The 21158-nt window shown below is 36.6% G+C and overlaps 1 protein-coding gene across 14 annotated transcripts in view; it reads right to left on the minus strand.

Moving 5' to 3' along the window:
• MACROD2 (mono-ADP ribosylhydrolase 2) overlaps positions 1-20105 on the minus strand; it is a 1944634-nt gene extending 1924529 nt beyond the window's left edge. For 4 of the 14 annotated variants that reach the window (XM_082743705.1, XM_082743706.1, XM_082743704.1 and 1 more), the window contains exons 1-2: positions 19683-20101; positions 13489-13605 (exon numbers count right to left, since the gene is read on the minus strand). In XM_082743705.1, the coding sequence (XP_082599831.1) occupies positions 13489-13605; positions 19683-19728 (163 nt within the window). In that variant the 5' untranslated portion in view covers positions 19729-20101. Of the gene's footprint in view, positions 1-13488; positions 13606-19682 lie in introns of all 14 variants that reach the window. The other 10 variants (XM_082743694.1, XM_082743701.1, XM_082743703.1 and 7 more) reach the window with 5 other exon arrangements.
• Between the last annotated feature and the right edge of the window lie 1053 nt (positions 20106-21158).

Here is a 21158-nt window from a genome sequence, read left to right on the forward strand (position 1 = left end):
GAGTCCTTCCTTATCAGTAATTACTTTTAGTATAAATAGCTAAACTCTCCAGTCAAGAGACAGAGACTGGCAGAATGAATTATAAAAGGGGGGGAAGGAAGTCTTGCTATCCACAAGAGACTCATTAAAGATATAAATAGGTTAAAAATGAAAGGATAAAAGAAGATATTCCATGCAAATAGTTACAAGGAGAGCTGGGGTAGTTATACTAATATCAGATAAAACAGATTTTAAGTAATAAATGATTACAAAAAATAAAGGATATCATATAGCAATAAAAAGGTCAAGTCATCAAGAAAATAAAATAATAAATATATATGCACCCAAAAAAAGAACCCAAATTATATGAAGCAACATGGACACAACTGAAGGGAAAATACAGATCCATAATTAAAGAGATTTTAATGTTCCACTTTCAATAACGGATGAACAGCCAGGCAGAAGACCAATAAGGAAATAGAAGGCATGATAATCACTATAAACCAAATGTATCTAGTAAACATATATAAAACACTGTATCCAACAATAACTTTTTTCTTTTTTTTTTTTTTTAAAGATTTTATTTATTTATTTGTGAGAGAGAGAGAGAGTGAGAGCGAGCACAGGCAGACAGAGTGGAAGGCAGAGTCAGAGGGAGAAGCAGGCTCCCTGCGGAGCAAGGAGCCCGATGTGGGACTCGATCCCAGAACGCTGGGATCATGACCTGAGCCGAAGGCAGCTGCTTAACCAACTGAGCCACCCAGGCGTCCCAAAAATAACTTTTTTCTTAAGTGCACATGGAATATTACCCAGGATGTTATGCCACAAATCAAATCTCAAAAGTATAAAAAAAGATTGAAATCATAAAAAGGATAATGGAATAAAACTAGAAGACAGTAAGAGAAAGAAAACTGGAATATAAATAAATATGGGCAAATTAAACATGTTTTTGAACAATAGCCAAAGAAAAAAATTAAAAAATACAGAGACAAATGAAAATATACCATATAAAAACTCATTGCATAAAGCAGAAACAGTGTTGAAAGAAATTTAGAGCTCTAAACATATACAGTGTAAAAGAATATCTCAAATCAATAATCTAATTTTGCATCTCAAGGAATTAAAAAAAAAAACAAGTTAAACAGAAAGCTACCAGAATTATGGAAATAATAAAGGCTAGTGGAAACAAAGAATAAAAAAATTAGGAAAGATCAACAAGTCAAAGGGGTGGCCTTTTGAAAAGATGAAATTTACTACCTTTAGCCATACTAAGAGAAAAGACTAAAATTACTAAAATAAAAAATAAAAGTAGGGACAGAATAATCAACTTTACAAAAACAAAAAGTATTACAAGAGAATACTATGAACAGCTGTACACCAATAACTTGGATAACCTAGATGAAATGGACAAATACCTAGAAACAAACCTAGAAGTACTTACCAAAACTGATCCAAAAAAACCTGAAGATCTGAACAGACTATAACTAGTAAGGAGATTGATCAGCATTCAGAAACCTTGGGAGCCTCCCCCAACCCAAAAAAATAAGGTCAGGACTAAACGGTGTCATTGGTGAATTCTACCAAACATTTAAAGAATTAACACTAATCCTTCTCAAACTATTCCCCCCAAAAAAGAAGAGGAGGGAACACTTCCTAACTCATTCTATATAATCAATACCTAAGCCAGAAAAAGACACTACAAGAAAACTACAGACCAATATCCCTTATGAATAACAATGCAAATAGCCTCAACAAAATACAAATTGAATTCAGTAGCAGCTTTTTTTTAAAAAAAAAAGATTTGTATTTATTTATTTGACAGAGAAAGAGACAGCGAGAGCGGGAATATAAGCAGGGGGAGTGGGAAAGGGAAAGCAGGCTTCCTGCCAAGCAGGGAGCCCAATAAGGAGCTGGATCCCAGAACTCTGGGATCATGACCTGAGCCAAAGGCAAACACTTGACTGAGCCATCCAGGCGCCCTCAGCAGCAGCATAAAAGGAATACACACTTTTGTCTTGAAAAGGAAGAAATAAAATTATCTCTGTTCACAAATAACATGACGTAGAAAACCCAAAGATTATTAGCTTGAATTCAGAAAAGTTGCAGGATTCAAAAATCAACAAAGATCAGTTTCATTCATGAACAACCAGTAAGTAGTGAAAGAAAACAACTCCCTTTATAATAGCATCAGAAAGAATAAAATACTTAATAATAAAGTTAATTGGAGGTGAAAGACTTGTATGTTAAAAACTACAAAGCACTGCTGAAAGAAACTATCCTTTATATTTTATTATCATTAAAATAAAGATAAAAAAAGGACAAGCATTGACAAAAACACAGAGGAACCCCTGTGCATGGCTGATGAGAATATGTAAAAGGATACAGCCATTGTACAAAACAATTTTGTGGTTCCTCAAAAAGTTAAAACACAGAATACCATATAAGCTAGCAGTTTCACTCCTAAAGAACTGAAAATAGACACTCACACACCAGTGTCCACAGCAGCATTCTTCACAATAGTCAAAAGGTGTAAAAAAAACCTTATATCTATCAACAGGTGACATTATACAAAATGTTGTATATATGTACAGTAAAATATTATCCAACCTCGAAAGAATGAAATCCTAAAACATGTTACAATATGGATAAACCTAGAAAACATTATGCTAAGTAATATAAGCCAGACATAAAGAATATTGTATTATTCTACTTATGTAAAGTCTAGAATAGGCAAATTTATGGAGACAGAAAATGAACAGAGGTTACCAAAAGCTGTGTTAAGAGGGGAGGAGGGAAGTTATTTAATGGGTGTAGTTTCTATGTGGGAAAATGAAAAGATTTTGGAAACAGTTACTGATAACGGTTGCACAACACTGTAAATTTACTTAAAGCCACTAAATTGTACACTTTAAAACGGTTAAATAGATTCTGAATACACTTGAGGACCTGTCAATTTATGAGAAATTTGAACTAGTTTCTTAAACTACCAGGTATACATTTTTCTATCTGTCCAGCCACATGCCACCCAAACAAGTGTTAGAATTAAGACACTATAAAACATATATATATTTTTGTGTTTGTCAAAAACACTTATAACTAGGGCTAAACTCAATATTCTCAGGAGTCACACAATTTCTACTATCATTAAGACAATCATGCTGTCAGGCTTCTAGGTATCTCCAGAGAGGTACATCCATTATTTTAACAATCAAATAAGATAAATATCTCCAACCCCCATCTTATCTATATTCTTTGAGGATGGATAGACTATGTCCTTAGATGGGACTGACTTCCTCCCATGTTGCTCCTTGCTCTCCATCATCCCTCATTGTTTCATTCCTATATCCTCACATCTCTCTCCCAGGCTACTCCAAAATTTAAAATTCCTATTTTTGTCTTTTCTTTCCAGACTTCTCACAAAAGGTCAAGGTATTTCCTCAAAGTCACCTCCTCTGATGTATGAACTATGCTATTCGCTTAGTATATGAAAATTGTTCAGTCAAGTACTTTAAACAATTCTTCCCTTTCAATGACATTAGAATTCATATACAGTGAAGACCAGAGACTTTTAATTCACTTGCTATTTACTCTAAGTGCTAAATAAAAGTTATAAATTTTAAAATATTAGCATTTAATTCAGAAAGGATTTTGTTTTAGATGCCCTCATTCTTCTCAAATCTGACAGAACACACTTCAAAATTCTTAAACCAATATACATTCATAAGGGAAACAAAAAATAGTCCTGATGTTGCCAAACCAAGTGTTTAAAAAAAAAAAAAAAAAAAAAACTTCCTTAGCCAGTTGTAATTCCACTTAGTATGCTTAAAACAAACTACCAAATGGATCCATACATAAGGACCTTCACTAGATCTTATAAAATTTTAATAAGCATTCATAATTCCTACCTTTTTTTTTAATTTTAAAGGACTCTTTATTAACATATTATGTATTATTTGTTTCAGGCGTACAGGTCTGTGAATCATCAGTCTTACACAATTCACAGTACCCACCATAGCACATACCCTCCCCAATGTCCATCACCCAGCCACCCTATCCACCACTCCCCTCCCCTCCAGCAACCCTTAGTTAGTTTCCTGAGTTTAGGAGTCTCTTATGGTTTGTCTCCCTCTTGTGTCCTCCCTACCCCCCCACAACCACCTGCCCTGCTTCTCAAATTCCTCATATCAGAGAGATCATATGATAATTCTTTCTCTGATTGACTTATTTTGCTTAGCACAATACCCTCTAATTCCATCCGCGTCGCTGAAATGGCAAGATGGGGTGGGGGGGGGGGGTTGATGGCTCCATAGTATTCTATTGTATACATATATACCACATCTTCTTTATCCATTCATCTGTTGACGGACACCTAGGTTCTTCCCATAGTTTGGCTATTGTGGACATTGCTGCTATAAACATTCGGGTGCATGTGCCCCTTCCACAATCTCTACCTCTTTAAAGCAGACAGACCAAATTCAAAGTAGATATGTAGTTACAGTTACAGGAAGAGGAAAAAAAAAATCTACGTTATATACATTAGTTAAGAACACAGATGTGACTAGGAGTCGTGAATACGGAGTCACAAGGAGTTTTCTGCAAGAGAAAGGTGCATTCTATTATAAGAATAGAAAGCTTTGGAGCTATGTAGTCCTATTGATACCTCCTTCAATTTTCAGAAAAACCTTAGGATGGAGAAACAATCAGCCCCTATGTGGCAAGTAGCAAATGAAGAGATAAGTTTAGGGATGTCACATGTTCTCTGGGTAGGACAGAATTAGGATCTGATGCCAGCTATGTTCAATCCCAAAACTTCTGTACTCCCACAGTTAATATGCAAGATACATATATGTCAAAATAATGGAAACCACTGCCATATCTGATGAGTTTTTAGCATTAAGCCTCAACTTATGGACACCTACACATACACCCTGAAAGTTTTTACCCCAACATACCAGAGAAGAACAAAATTTGGAGATTCTCTAGCTCAGTTATATTCATATGGCAGACACATCACAAATCTAAGATTGGTGAGAGAATCCCCTATATTTTGGGGTTTCTTGAAAAACTGAATACATCCTAATCCAACCTCTAGGAAACAACCAGCAATCTGAAATCCATAGCTTCTCTGGAGTTAGGCCAAACTAAACCTCAGTATTACAAACCTTGAAAGGCACATTATCTTTTGCCCCACCATAAATATGGTCAGGCATATAGACTACTGTCGAACTGTATTTTGTTGCTAATCTGTATTTTGTTATATATTTGGGGGGGGTATTATTGAACAATATTTTGATTCCTGTTTCATCAGTAATCTTCAATGTGGTTCTAAATCAAAGGCTTAGTTAAAACCGTAAGTGGTATTTAAATCTGTGTTTTAAATACTTACATGGAAAATCAGTAACTATTTCAAAAAAAAAGACTATGACTTTATAAAGACTCTTTCATGTTGAAAAATGATCAGAGGGAGAAGAAATAAGAAAATGAAAGGAAAATGTTGGCTTTGCCTACCACCAATCTATTCTATAACTCATCTCAAGGTACCCATCTGAACTGACCAAAATGTATTTAAGTAAAATCTGTTTACTAATTCACCTAATGGGTTAAAAAGAAAGCTAAGAGAATCTGTGAACTACAGACTTACGAAACACACAGAAGGGACTTTTCATCTTGCGGTCTCAACACCAAGTCATTATATATACCAAAAAAAAAGAAAGGGTTTTAGTTCTGTATTATTTTTTAAAAAGCTTAAATACAAGGACAATTCATATAGCACATAGTGGTATACACACCAATGCACAATAAAATATACTTTTGTTAAAACAATCTTGGGAAGGAGCTAAAAGGACCAAAAGTGAAAAAAAGTGGAAGAAAGACAAAACCATGTAGTGAATCATGAATCCCTGAGTAACTTCATATTTTTTCTTCTCCATTTTAGAAATTAACCTTAGTTGACAAATGTCTGACTAAAACAGTGCTTACACCATCACACAGCACCATTACAACATCACACAGAGTATCATCATAAAATTTTTAATGTTTTCATACATTATTACAATGAAGGCCGTTGTTCTCAAAATTCTTAGATGTTGTTTAGCCTAATTCTCTTATAGGGGACCAAACTACTTGTCCGTAGCCAAGTTCTTTCTGAAGTAAACCAACTAACTCAGTAAAGCGCTTAAATGGGGTATAATATTAACATAATTTCTTAGAATTGCTTTACATATCAAGAATCAATAATGCCAAAGTAAATGCATTTAGAATGGCAATATTTTAAGTTTTTTTTACATTTTAAATTATTACTATACAATAAATTTAGTGTCTATGTTTTATGCCCATTTAACATAAGCTCTTCTGACATTTTAAAAACATCTGTTTAAAGATTTATTTGACAGAAAGAAAGGGAGCATGAGGCAGGTGCAGAGAGAGAGAGAGGGAGAGAGGGAGAGAACTTAAGCAGACTGCACTGAGCACAGAGCCCAGGGCAGGGCTCAATCTCATGATCCTGATACCATGACCTAAGCTGTGCTGAAACCAAGAGTTAGTGGCTTTAACTGACAGTGCCCCCCAGGCGCCCCAGGCTCTTTTAACACTTAAGCTCATAGAAACTGAAATGATGACATTTAGTTACTAATTATTATAAACATGCAATACTGATGAATACACATGAATTCCCATCCTTGCCTCAACTAGTTATATATCTATGTAATAGTTCAATAAAAACTTTATTCAAATATATCAGTGGACTAAATTTTAAAACTTAATAAAACGAACCTTATATTACAGAGATCTAAACGCATATGTTACGTACATTAAAAAGCATCTGGCTTAATTTCTAAGCCCATCATTCCCACAAGAATCTTTACAACAGAGCAGAAAAGAAAAAGGTAAGAGAACGGAAATAATACATGAAAATACCACCAGGCAAGTAGTTTCTAATTTAGTCCATTCACACAACACGTATTTACTGAGTATCTACTATGCAGCAAGTACTATCACAGATGCCAGAGACATTAAGGGGAGTGAAGACATCATCCTTATTTCCCTAGTAGTTACAGTCACATACAGAGAGATAACCTGATAAAGATAATCCTATTATTGACATTGACTACATAAAAACAAAGTAATATAAATGTTCTATGAAAAGGAACATAGCACTATGAAAGTATCTTATAGTAAAGGAAACTATTCCAGAATAAGGGCTCAGGGAAGACTCCAAAAAATAATAATAGAAGGGTTTCAAGATGAGAAATGAAAGCTGAGAAAAATTAAGGTGAGAGAAGTGTTAACGGGGTGTGGGGCGGGGATAAATACAGGTAAAGACCCAGTAGTGAAAGTGGGAGGGAGCACAGAACATTCAAGAAACAAAAAAGGATAGTGTGGCCAAAGGCAGAGACCAAGAAAAGGAGTGGTATAATAAAGAGCCAAAAGAGGAGAGGGGCCAAACCATAAAGTTTAGTACATTTTAGAATTTTAGTCTTTATACTAGTCCTTACTTTGAATTTTAAAGTGAAAAATGTCTGTTTCTAATTAAGTTCTACTTTTGCAACATCTTTGTTGGTAATGGAAGCGTCACAAATTATTGTTTGAAGGATAAGCCAGAATGGTCTTTGTTGCCTGAGGCAAAAATGGGTTTCTGGTTCTTTATTTTTTTTAAAGATTGTATTTATTTATTTGACAGAAAGAGACATAGGGAGAGAGGAAGCACAAACAGGGTGAGTAGAAGAGAGAGAAGCAGTCCCCCTGCCTAGCAGGGAGTCCGACTCAAGGCTTGAACCCAGGACCCTGGGATTATGACCTGAGCTGAAGGCAGACACTTAACAACTGAGCCACCCAGGCGTCCGATTTCTGGTTTTTTAAACTAAATTTATTTGAAGATCATATTAAAGGGGGGGAAATCACCACCCACTCAAAATAAAAGAGCTCTATCTAAGGGTGCCTGGGTGGCTCAGTCAAACATCTAACTCTTGATTGCCACACAGGTCATGATCTCAGGATCCTGAGATCAAGTCACGTGTCTGGCTCCTTGCTGAGCCTTGAGCCTGCTTGGGATTTTCTCTCTCTCCCCTTCTGCCCTTCCCCCTGCCCATGCACACACACTCTCTCAAAGAAAATTGTAAAAAATTGAAAAGATTTCTATCTAAGAAGCTAAGAAGTTTTGCTCTGAGCCGCCTTCTGCTTCTACAGATCATTCTACTTTTAAAGCATAGTGTTGAAACTAAATATAAAAAGGAATCAATATCAAAAAATTAAACAGGAAATATTCCTTTCCAATATTTATATCCCTCCTAAACTCTATCCTGTTTTAAATGCCATTTTCCTAATTCTTTAGTCATTTTAAATTGTGCTCTTCCAACTAATAACATCAAATATTTAATCAAATAAAGTTGTTAACATCATTCAAATATCTGGGGCAGTGCCCACCTCATCATACTCACTCATTTTGTTTTTTTTTAATTCCTTCTACCCTTATGGTCCCTCACCCCTCTTCATGTAATATATAGTAACATAAGTAATTATATTATTATTTCCTCATTTAAGCGCTTTACTGAGTTAGTTGGTTTACTTCAGAAAGAACTTGGCTACGGACAAGTAGTTTGGTCCCCTATAAGAGAATTAGGCTAAACAACATCTAAGAATTTTGAGAACAACGGCCTTCATTGTAATAATGTATGAAAACATTAAAAATTTTATGATGATACTCTGTGTGATGTTGTAATGGTGCTGTGTGATGGTGTAAGCACTGTTTTAGTCAGACATTTGTCAACTAAGGTTAATTTCTAAAATGGAGAAGAAAAAATATGAAGTTACTCAGGGATTCATGATTCACTACATGGTTTTGTCTTTCTTCCACTTTTTTTCACTTTTGGTCCTTTTAGCTCCTTCCCAAGATTGTTTTAACAAAAGTATATTTTATTGTGCATTGGTGTGTATACCACTATGTGCTATATGAATTGTCCTTGTATTTAAGCTTTTTAAAAAATAATACAGAACTAAAACCCTTTCTTTTTTTTTGGTATATATAATGACTTGGTGTTGAGACCGCAAGATGAAAAGTCCCTTCTGTGTGTTTCGTAAGTCTGTAGTTCACAGATTCTCTTAGCTTTCTTTTTAACCCATTAGGTGAATTAGTAAACAGATTTTACTTAAATACTTTTTGGTCAGTTCAGATGGGTACCTTGAGATGAGTTATAGAATAGATTGGTGGTAGGCAAATATATAAAATATATTCCATGGAAACAAAAAAAAAAATTGATAGGAGAAAGTTCTTTACAGCAGTCCAAATAATAAATGAAGAAGGAATGATCAAATCAGAATAAGACTCTTTTGCAACCTCTAATAAAATAATGGATCGAGGGGCGCATGGGTGGCTCAGTGGGTTAAAGCCTCTGCCTTCGGCTCGGGTCATGATCCCAGGGTCGTGGGAACCAGCAAGGAGCCTGCTTCCCCCTCTCTCTCTGTCTGCCTCTCTGCCTACTTGTGATCTCTCTCTGTCAGATAGATAATAAAATCTTTAAAAAAAAAAATAGTAAATAAATAAATAAATAAATAAGTAATGAATCAAAGCAATGATCATCAATGGCTGTGAAAATCATTAGGTGAAAATTTGATATGGAATTTTACAATGGATAGATTAGGCTGGCAATACTTGAACCCAGTGATCAGTCTTATCAACAGAGAGGTAACCAAACATTATGCACCTTGTAAAATTATGCAAAAGAAGGTGTACCAGGGGTGCCTGCGTGCCTCAGAGGGTTAAGCATCTGCTTTCAGCAAAGGTCATGATCTCAGGTCCTGGGATCAAGCCCCACATTGGGCTCCCTGCTTGGTGCCTCTCTCTCTGCCTGCTGCTTCTCCCTCGCCCTCTGCCTGCTGCTCCCCCTGCTTGTGCCCTCTTTCTCTGTCAAATAAATAAAATATTTTTTTTAAAAGGAGGTATAATAATCTCTGAAGTGTTCTTTAAAAAAAATTAAACCCAAGTCTGATCAAACCTCTGGATTTAACTTCCAGCTCATAAGTAACACAGTGAACAGAAGAACATGTTAAGTGACACTACAAAGATGCAGTCAGCAAAATCCAAAATGCAAAATATTCTGTAAGACAAATAACCTACATTATTTATCAAATAAAATACAGGGGGTAGGAGAGAGGATAGAGGGAAAAGGAACTATACATTAAAAGAGACTCAGAAATATACTAAACGCAAATGTGGACCCTGTTTAGATCTTAACTCAAGCAAACCTGTATTAAAAAAGGAAAATCCTTCATGAGATGATTGTAAAAATTTTTAATACTAATTGGATATTTAATCACATTAAAATTTATTAATTTCACATGATCAGAGCATTGTGGTTATAGCAAAAAACAAAACAAAACAAAACAAAAAATGTGTCCCTAAATTTTAGAGATATGTGCACACATATATTTACAGATAAAATTATTATACAGACAGGAATTGCTTCAAAACAATCTGGGAAAATTATTGGGAAGCACTGGTATAAATGAAATAAAACTGGCCATGTCTTTACTGTTGAGACAGGGTGATTGGCGTATAAAGATTCATTATGTTACTCTATTTTTATATACGTTTTTAAATACTCATTTTAAAGTTTGGGAAAAAAATAGAGAATTCTCCTTCATAGATGGTTAACCTCTGAGGTGTTATTATTTAACATACTAATTGTGCTCACCTACCCATGAGGCACTATTGCAGGTGTTGAGACATAGCATAAGAGACAAGCATTTTAAAATTCCCTTCAATAAAGCAACTGACAAATGAAATAATTATTAAGTAAGTGGAAGCACATAATTTCAGAGATGTGCCAAGAGCAGTTAACAAATATGAACATGAACAATAAGAAAGCAGGTTGTGGGGGCAGTTTTTTGTTTTTTGTTTGTTTTGGTAATCTCCCTACTTCCTCCTTTCTGCAGAAAAAATGATTTTGCATCTGGTAATTCTGGGCTTCCTATTTTAGAAGGCCTTAAAATCAAAATTATGACAAACACATTCCACTACTCCCTAGCTTGTTTAACTTTCTACTACAATATAATAACAAAAAGCATTTAATTAAAGTAAAGCAAAACTGAGCAAAGTAAGAAAAAAATTAAAAACAATTGCTTGAGAACTTTCCATGTAATCCAGGATATCAAGGCCAAAATGTCCCTCGATAAAAGTGTAAGTAATAAATGACAACACTTGAAATTGGTATATTGTGCAAGCCCCATAGATACTGCTCATGTCCTACAAATCAGAAACCATAGGACAAAGAATTATAGACTTCTTTTAAAACTTACCTTGAAATCTAACACCTAAAAAATAGATATTATAAAAATCCAAACCTACTTAGATACTATACACTTATGAGCAGCAGCTTAAACATGTCAAAATAAAATACAAACTACAGTTGTCCTTTATTATTTTTTAAATTTATATTCTCAAAGAATCTTTCAAACTGTTAAAATACTAAAACTCCCTTAACTGCACACTGGATAGGTAACACTGAAAGAAAGCATTTTTGAAAGATATATATTATATAAAGTAATAAATAGATATTACTTGTCAGATGATGCATCTCTTTCATGAAAAAAGAAGCTAGCCACTAATTTCTATGTCACAACAGGGGAGCACGTAACATTAGACAGAATAAAACAGTGTTCAAAAGAAAAACAATTTTGATCATATCACCTCACTTCCCATGAAAAGTTTTCAGTTCAAAAAAGCATGAAGGAATAAAAGTGAAATACATAGAGCAGTTGTAACCAATTATAAAATTCATACTGGGAGACAGGAGTAAATACACAGCATCCTGTTAGGGAATAACAATGGCAGGTGTTATTCAATGTATTTTTCTGATTTAGGGAATGTATCTCGGTGTGTGATATCTCTGAAAACACCCAACTGTGAGTTCTTGGACAACCCAGTTAAACCCTACACTGCTATGTGTATATTCAAACAGAAGCAGCCAACATAAAGGACAACTTTATGCAGAGGTGAGCAGACCAACATAGGGCACTACAACCTGGGTATTTGTCAATTGTTTTGACAGCAACAGGAATCTACCTCTTTCTGAGAGGCAAAAATTGCTTTAAAAGAACATCAAGTATGGCATCCTTAGAAAAGTGACCAGTTCTAACAGCAACTAAGAAGAAAATCAGAAGAATGAAGTACTAGAAAAAGAGAGATTTACTAGCCATAAAAAATGGTGCTGGAGTATTTGATACCAGTGTCTTATTAAAAAAGAAGAAATAACTGAGACCCAAACATGAAAAAGGCACACGGTCTTAGATAATCAAGGCCCAAATTCCATCCTTTTTCTCTCTAGTTCTACATTCTTTTCATATTCATTTTCATTCATTTTTCATTACATAGCATTACCTTCTCTTTCAATGAATGAGGTTTTCATTAGACTGTTAGAAAACAGCTTGCATTTATTAAAAACCCTGGGCAAAGATGTTATATGTGCATGTCCCAATGAGATTGTCCAATGACCCCCTTAGAACATGTTTTCAAGCAGAACACCAAAAAAATAAAAAATTCTGTCTAAAATGCAAACACTCAGGTAAATAAATGTGTGTTCTCTTCACAGACACCAAAGCCTAACTGGACTGCTGTTTCTCACAGATTTTTCCACAGAAATTCCATATTAATTTTGTTCTGAACCCATAGTATCTTGTATAGTTCCATCAATCTAAGACCAGAACCTGTGAAAATAGTACATTCCAAGTCCCCTTCATAAAGTTACCTCTCTTTCTCACTTGTTAAGTATCCTAAAAAGCACCCTATTTCTTCTAAGCTTCATATGCAGACCATTAACACCAATGAGTGCTAATTCAGAGGTAAGCATAAAAATAAATTAAATAAGTAATAAAAATAAATTAAAAATAGTAAGAATATATCATTTTTTTAGAATTTTTCCCTGTACCTTTTCAATACTTAAAATTTCATTTATATGCTAACACATATCTTCACTCAATCTAGACTCATTAAATCATAAAGACTTTGGAGTAAATTTTGTCAAATACTTCACATGCAAATAAATTACAACACCATACAAAATATATATTCTTCTCTAAAACTATGGGAAATGTTAGTTTTTCTCTATTCTTCCTAGGATACTTCCAACTGTATCCAATCCTTAAAATAACTTGAAGAAACTTGAAGAAATAAATGAACCTAATCAAAACAAACTCAAAGGGCCACATCATCAAAGCACCAAATCCTTAACATTATTTGCTCCAAGAACAACTACAGAATAGTTTTTTTTAAAGTGTCATAATATAAATGTGGACCACTATATCGTAACATGAATTATGTTAATATAATTTCCTAAGTTTAAATAACACACAACAGACTTAAAAACAATTAAATGACAACCAAGCAATTACTTCAAATAGCAAAAATGTCATCTCTTTACTAAATGCCAGTTATTCATTTCTATCAATAGCTGTCCTGCAGAAGTCATAAATAAATGGGAACAGTATCTACCTGAAAAATTGTTCTGAGAAACTTACCATCATTTTGGCTCTTGCCCTTCATCTCCTCCTTCCACGATAGGATGGTGTTCAGGGGAACATAGTCCCTTATGTATTCTTTGCGTCTCTCCTCTAAGGTCATCTTCAGTAAACGTTCTTGCAAAATAAAAGCAGAATCTCCATTTGTATTTAACTTTTAAGCTCAGAAATTATTTTATAATTTAGCTATTAATCATGTAAACAAACCAAAGAACTGGTTGGATGTTGAAAAACATCAAAATGAAAATCTAATGACTCCATCTTTGAATGTTAGAAAGGGTCAAGTTAATACCATTTTACAATGGGGGATGGGGCAGAGCCTGATGAGGAAGACTCTTATGATAGCCCAAGAAATAAATGAGCTCTTTAAATCAATATATATTATCAGTCTACTATGTGCCAAGTAATATGTTTATACACTGCAGGTGCAAAGGTGATCCTTAACCTTGAGGAGTTCACAAGACAAAAGAGGAATGGATACTATACAAAATAATAGCTACATAAATAAAATACAAAATCCTAAAACAGGTATGTATAAATGCTAAGAGCACAAGAAAGGCAGCCACCACAGCATTCCCTTCATTTGAAATGCCATCAACAATAAAAGGGCACTTTCAATTTAATAATATATTTGTGGAGGTAACTAAATACTACTTTTAATATACATCTTGATAAGATTAAAATATCTTTAAAAATGCATCTTAGAATGACAATATAAAAATATTATTAAAAATGCATCTTAGAATTAAAAACAATAAGTTCTTTATAAGTGCTAGGTACTTCACACATAAAATTTCATGGAAATCATCTTTCCAACAACTCAGCAAAATTAACTGTATTATTATTCTTATTTTGTAGATAAGGAAATGAAACACATCAAAGTTCAATAGCTGTCCAAAGCAAGAAAGCTTTCCATTAAAATCCAGTCAGATATCTCCAGAAGTCAAAAACTATACCTTATATTATTAGTCACTACAATGTATTACCTTCACAGGATAAGCTCCTGAGAAGAGGTGATATGTTTCTGTTATGTCAGCTGTCATGTATCATATACTTTACCAAAGGTCTCCACAATGTAAAGAGAATGACAGTTATTCTCTCTCCGACTGTCTTTAAGCACACTACAAAAATGAATGGATTTAAGGAGAGTACCTAGCTGTAGGTATCTAACCCTCATAAAATAATCACTTTAAAAGATTCTTTCCAGGGGTGCCTGGGTGGCTCAGTCATTAAGCGTCTGCCTTCCGTTCAGGTCATGATCCCAGGGTCCTGGGATCAAGATCTACATCTTCTCTCTCTCCCTTTGCCCCTGCTGTGCTCCCTCCCTCTCCTCTCTGTGTCTCTCTCTGTCAAATAAATAAATAAAATCTTTAAAAAAAAAAAGATTCTTTTCAGAAATAAACTGCAGAATGTATTAATTTAAGTAGAATAGAACAGGAAATGGGAAGCCTACATTTTTCCCTGCTCCTAGAACTGGCTTTTCTTCAGCCACATTAGGAAGTAATAATAATAATAAAGTATTTTAACCAAACGTAATATAATCAAATCACAATACTACAGCACTCAAGGGTTAACACTGTACTGAATGTAAGATGCTTAAAGGGCATTTAAGTTGAAATCCAAGAATCTGGAAATCAGGAAAGAGATCTAGCTAGCCTAGAGATTTTGGAAATTACAACTGAAACTTCTGATCCTAAAGGAAGTTCACAGGAAAAGGTAAGGATGTGATCAAACCTCAAAAAAAAATTAAGGGGTAGACACAAAGAGGGGGAAAATGAAATAAAACTTAGATGTCACTGGAGGTATAAGGTGAATCAAAGTGCCAATGATGTAGAAACCAGCAGACAGAAGAGTTTTAGTAAGATGGGGATTGGAGGGATGGGATAACTGGGCAATGGACGTTAAGTAAGCCAAGTGATACAAGGAGCACTGGGTCTTATATAAGACTGATGAATCACTGAAACTGAAATAATACACTATATGTTAATTGAACTTAAAATATAAAATAAAATAAGTAGAAGAAGGGAAATATTGTCAACTGCTATAGGAAGATCAGGAAGAATAAAAAGTAATAAGCCACTGGTTTTATCAACTTGATCACCAACAGCACTAAAAAGAAAGCAAAGTGGTTAACAGAGCTGTCTGGATTCTAATCCCCAACCATACAAATCTATGTGATCTTGGGTTACCTAATCTCTTAATGTCTCAGTTTTTCTGAGGTAGGTATTATACACAATTTATAGATGAAGCAATTAAGCCAGAGAGGTGTGTAACATACATAATGTTCTACAGCTAGTAAACGATACAGGTAAGATTCAAATCAGACAAATCTTCAACGCTCTTGACCCTACAGTATACTACCTCACAGAGCTGTTGTGAAAATTAAATGAGATAACCAATGTAAGATACAGTAGTCCCCCTTATCTGCAGTTCTGCTTTCCATAGTTGTAGTTACCCATAGTCAACTGCAGTCGGGAGGAAGATAATCCTCTCTTTGGCATATTGTCATAGAGTCACTAGTAACCTAACACGATGTCATGTCATTCACCTCACTTCATCTCATCACACAGGTGTTTTATCATCTCACATCATCACAAAAAGGATGAGTACAATACAATAAAATATTCTGATGTCACATTCACATAACTTTTATTACAGTATATAGTCATTATTATTCTGTTTCATTAGTTACTGCTAATACGTTACTGTGCCTAATTTATAAATTGAACTTTATCATAGGTATATGTGTATACACACATACACACACAGAAGGAGAAAAACAGCATATATAGTGTTCAGTACTATACACAGTCTTAAGCATCCACTGGGGGCCTTAGAACATATCCCCATAAATGAGGGGAGACTGTTGTACTTAGAATAGTGCTGTGCACACAAACTGGACTCAAATAGTAACTCTTTTTATATTGGTACCATCACTGTTACTACTGAGTGGATTTAGAAACATTAGTTTCACTAGAGGACAGTTGAGATCCAGGACGACTACAAGGAAACTGAGGAAAAGAAGCGAGAACAGCAACTCCATGATGAAGCCCTTTGGAAAGAAAGGTATTTTATGGTAGAGACTCAAGTATCATTATAGGCTGAGGAGGGGAACCTAAAGACATTGACAAACTAAATATATCCAAAAGGGAATAAATGATAGCAAAAAAAAAAAAAAGAAGGAAGGAAGGAAAAAAGAAAAGTGCTTCCATTAAGGTAAAAACAAGGCTGAAAGGACAAAGGACATATAAAGAAATGGATAGAGGAAAATGCTAAATGACATACATTTATGTTAAATGACATACATTTTCTAAATGAGTTCATGTTAAATGACATACATTTTCTAAATGAGTTAAAAGGAAATGTCACGTATTTAATATAGGAGGAGAGGGTCCTGATAGAATAGGAAGCTTGAAGGAAATGGTAAATTTGGAATACTCACACAAAGGAGGAAAAGGGATGACTAGCACTTTCCAAAGCACTACTACAAAAGTTCAGATCATTAATATAGACATATTGCAAGATCAGTAATTAGGTTGAAAGATATTATGAACCAACTTGTAGTTTTAGTAAATGTCATAAGGTAACATAGAAATGCAACCTGGCCTTTGTCATTCCATTTATAGAAACATTAAGTATGGACACTTAGAAAAGATACAAGATCAATAATAAGAAAATAAGGTAAAACAGAGAGGTGATTTATGTTCCAGTACTTGAAATTATAACACACATTAAGTGGTTTTAAATTAGGGCTCAAAATGATACATTAATAATGTTCATTTAACATATGTGGACTTAAGTCCTTTGTTACTTGTTTAAACAATGAAACATACTAAGGACCACAAACATGTATACAGTTACTTCAACATTACACAAAACTTTTCCTGAAAGAATGCTTCCCCTTTACAGTCAATCTGCTCTATGAACCAAGCATATAAGTAGACAGACCTACTATTAGATGGCATACTGAGATAAAGTGTGTTTACAGAATGCCAGACATTTTAATGAGGAGGATAAGCCTTCCTTCAGACTTAAATAACAGCTGCAAAAATACAATAAAATCCTCACCAGTGCAATGAAAGAAAAAAGGTCACGCATCCCATCAGCTTCTTTAATACTAACCACTGTATTAGAAATCCTTAGTTCTCTCTTGATGGTACAATACATACTTTTTAATATTAAATATTCAAAATAGACATCCTGATACACTGAGACATACACTAAAGTCTTCAAATCACAGTTTTTTTCCTTCACCATTAAACTCCATGCAAAAATAGGTTAGTTTTAGACAAGACATATTTAATTTGTTAAATACCCTCTTTAATTGTGCACTTGCTTCTTTACTTGAAAAAAATTAATTTGGTTATGTTTTCCCCTATTGTTAGAAGCAAAATATCAAAAACGCAAGACATTTAAGATTCTAAAATGCCTGCTTGCCACAGTCCAAATGTGTAGATGTTAAATGAAGGACCATTATAACATTGTCACTTTAGGAACATTATAACAGAAAAATACTTCTTAAGCAATTACCATAATTTCATCAGTGAATCAGATATTGAAAACAATCTTGATTTCCATTATTTTTGTCTTATTATCAATACAAAACTAACATTTCAAGACCATCAACAAAAATGGGCATAGAGGATCTTTCAATGCTTACAAGAAAAATTGTTGGAAAAAAAAAAATTGGAAATGTGCTGAAACTAAAGTAACTGACATTGCAAAAACAAAGATTATTTGACACTACTTTATATATAGCAGGCTATTATTCTCAACAGAATTTTTAGTTCGATATAAGCCCATAATCATTAAGACATAATTAAATGACATACAACCTAATCTTTCAATATTTTAAAAGCCGTTTTAGATCTTCCCAGGAGTTAATTTGAAAAAATAAAATCCCCTCCCCATCCCTCTCCTTCTGCATCGAAGTGGGCCCTATATAAAGGATTATTTTTCCCATACATTCTCTTTCTTATGTCCACTGTTTGGCCTTAGTGTTTATAAAGGCCAGGACTTGCGAAAAGAATCTACAGGTTTTAAAGAGCTATTATCAAGGAAATCAACTCTCAACCTAGTCACCCCATTATCCTTCTAATATGAAGGAAATAGGATACTTCGGAGAGATCTGCACTACCCTCACCCGACTTCACTCTGGATACACAGGTTTAGTCTATCTTAGCAGTAGCAATGCAAGTATCTGCTACACTTCTGTAAAAAAAAAATAGAAAAGAATAGAAAAGTGTGAAAAGCATGAAAGAAAAAACGCCAGAGACTAAAGTTTTATGTCGGAATATTATCTAACTATAATGCCAGAGAAAAAGGTTGGGGGGGAGAAAACAGGATTGGATGGTACACTTCTGTGTCTTCTTACAGGAATCAGTGCCACCGTCAATCTAGCTGATCTGGATAACCTTTTATATGTACAAATTTCAGGGGTAGATGCATTCAGAGAGAGTGATACCGGCTTCACGATCTTACACTGAGCAACTTCTGGTTATAAAAGGGCATGAAATACACAGAAACAACTGCAGAGAAAAGCCCCTTCAGACTTCGCTGAAAGCACTGATCCTTACGGACAAGACGCCCGCATTCAGTTTCCCTTAGAGTTCCAGGTTTCAAAAGTCACACTGCGGCGCAGAAGGGGCCTAGAGAAGGGGTAAACGCCCGAAGGTGCGGACACTCTGCCAGTTGGGGGGTGGGGGACAGAGGGGAGGAGTGAACCGATGAGGGTCAGCTTGGCGCGGAGGCGCAGCTGCAGCCCGTGTGCCCGCCGGCGGGCACGTGTCCCTGGGACAACCTGGCCGGGAGTCCGAAAGTCCCAGATGGGGTCCGGGGAGAGGGTGGGGGACCTGGGCAAGTTGTGCCGCGCCCGAGAACTGACGCGCGGGGATCCAAGCCACTAGCCAGGCTAAGGCAGCCCCGCATGGGGAGAAGGTGACCGGGCGCGGCAGGCAGCAGAGGGGCGTGCGCCCACACGTGCGCGAGCTGCAGGTGCCCGGGGGCGGCGCGTGCACGCTGGTGTGCGCGCGCGTGTGCGCGTGTGTACACACGGACTCGCGAGGGAGGCGGCACCGGCCGGGCGGGCGCGAGGCGGGAGCTCGGGCGGAGGGCGCCGCGGCACACACAGCCCTGACCCCCGCCCCCACCCGACCCCCACCCCCCGCACCCCCAGGACTCGACGGGCCAGTTACCTTTCTCCTCTCTCCACACCTTTTTCTTCTTGTTGCTGGGGTACATGTTGCCGTGGGGGTGGCTGGCTTTAAGCTGCAAGTTCCCCAGGCTCACGGGCAAACAGGGTGTGTGTGGAGTGGGAGGGGTGGGAGGGGGCACTCGGGAGGAAAAAAGTGCAAGAGGCTCCGGGTCCCGCGCCACTCGCCAATCGCCGCCCTCTTCTCTCAGCCCGCACTCGGCTTCGGTTCCCACCCGCCTCAGCCCCGCGGCCGCCGCCACAGCAGCACCTCAGAGCCTGTCAACTAGGTCACGCCTCGCGCTAACCTAACACCCGCGCAGGCCCCGCCTCCCAGCCGCTAGCCAGCGACGCCTCCCATTGGCTACAACGTCCGCCGCTCTCCGCGTTCCAGTCACCGCGCGCCCCTACTTCGGCCCCAGGACGCACGCGCAGGCGCAGGCTCGGGCCAGACGCCGAGGACGTTGGGGAGCTGGAGGGGGCGGAGCCAGGGCGCGAGGGGGCTGGAGATGGCCTCGCGTTGGGGGGGCGGGGCGTGGAGCGGACGCCTGGGAGGAGCGTGAGGTTGCGGGAGCTTCCCCCGGCTTCTCAGCGCTCCGGAACCTGAGGGCGTGGCCTATAGGGCCAGGTGCGCTAGGTATCTGGGGAGTCAGCGGTAGAAAGCTGCTTCTGGACCTGGAGGATATGAAAGTGGGAGGAGAATTCAGTCAACGCGAATTGTCCACGTTTATTCTAACTGACCCGTCTGGATGGATTTTACTAGATAATCTGAAGCTTTCCTCTTGGTGAGTAAATATAACCCGAAGAAGTGAGAGGACTGGGAAATACTTCCGCACCATACAATCAGCTCCTCAACCTTGTAGTAAAAATTACAGTCTTCGCTGGAGTGTGGTGAAGTTTAGAACGAGCAAAGATAGACTGGTCTAAACCAGGGTTTTAGGAACTTAGTAGTGGGCAACCAAAATGTTATATTGGAAACAAAAACTTACATCAAAGCAAATTCAAGTGGGTGTCAACCAGAGCCAAGTCATCTTTTTTTCCTCCAATCGCTTCAACTCAAGGCACTGGGTTAAAGCGCTGGCTTGATTCTGGGTAATACTAATCTTCTGTTGGTGTTCTGAAAATCCAGTTCGGATAGAGTCCACCACAAGAGTAGGGTGACCTAAAATTTAAAGGAAGTTTGACAACTCCCTCCCCCAAATGTATTGCATTTCTAAACATCAGACCATTTACAAGGCTGATTTGGTGGATGTAGTGAAACCACATTTATCTGACGTTTGGAGTTGCCATGTTTTCTGTGTAGTACTTAAGCCAGGTGTGTAAGAGCTAATATTTGCAACACATTTTTTAATAATAAGAGGGAAAAAAGGAAAAAAGAAGAAGGTCTTATTAAGGTTTGTAAAAAAAAAAAAAAAAGAAGAAGAAGAAGAAGAAAGAAAGAAAGAAAGAAAGAAAAAGAAAAATGTTTTCAGTAACAGGA

The sequence above is a fragment of the Mustela nivalis genome, assembly GCF_964662115.1.
Source record: "Mustela nivalis genome assembly, chromosome: 8".
Classification (NCBI taxonomy): Eukaryota; Metazoa; Chordata; class Mammalia; order Carnivora; family Mustelidae; genus Mustela; species Mustela nivalis.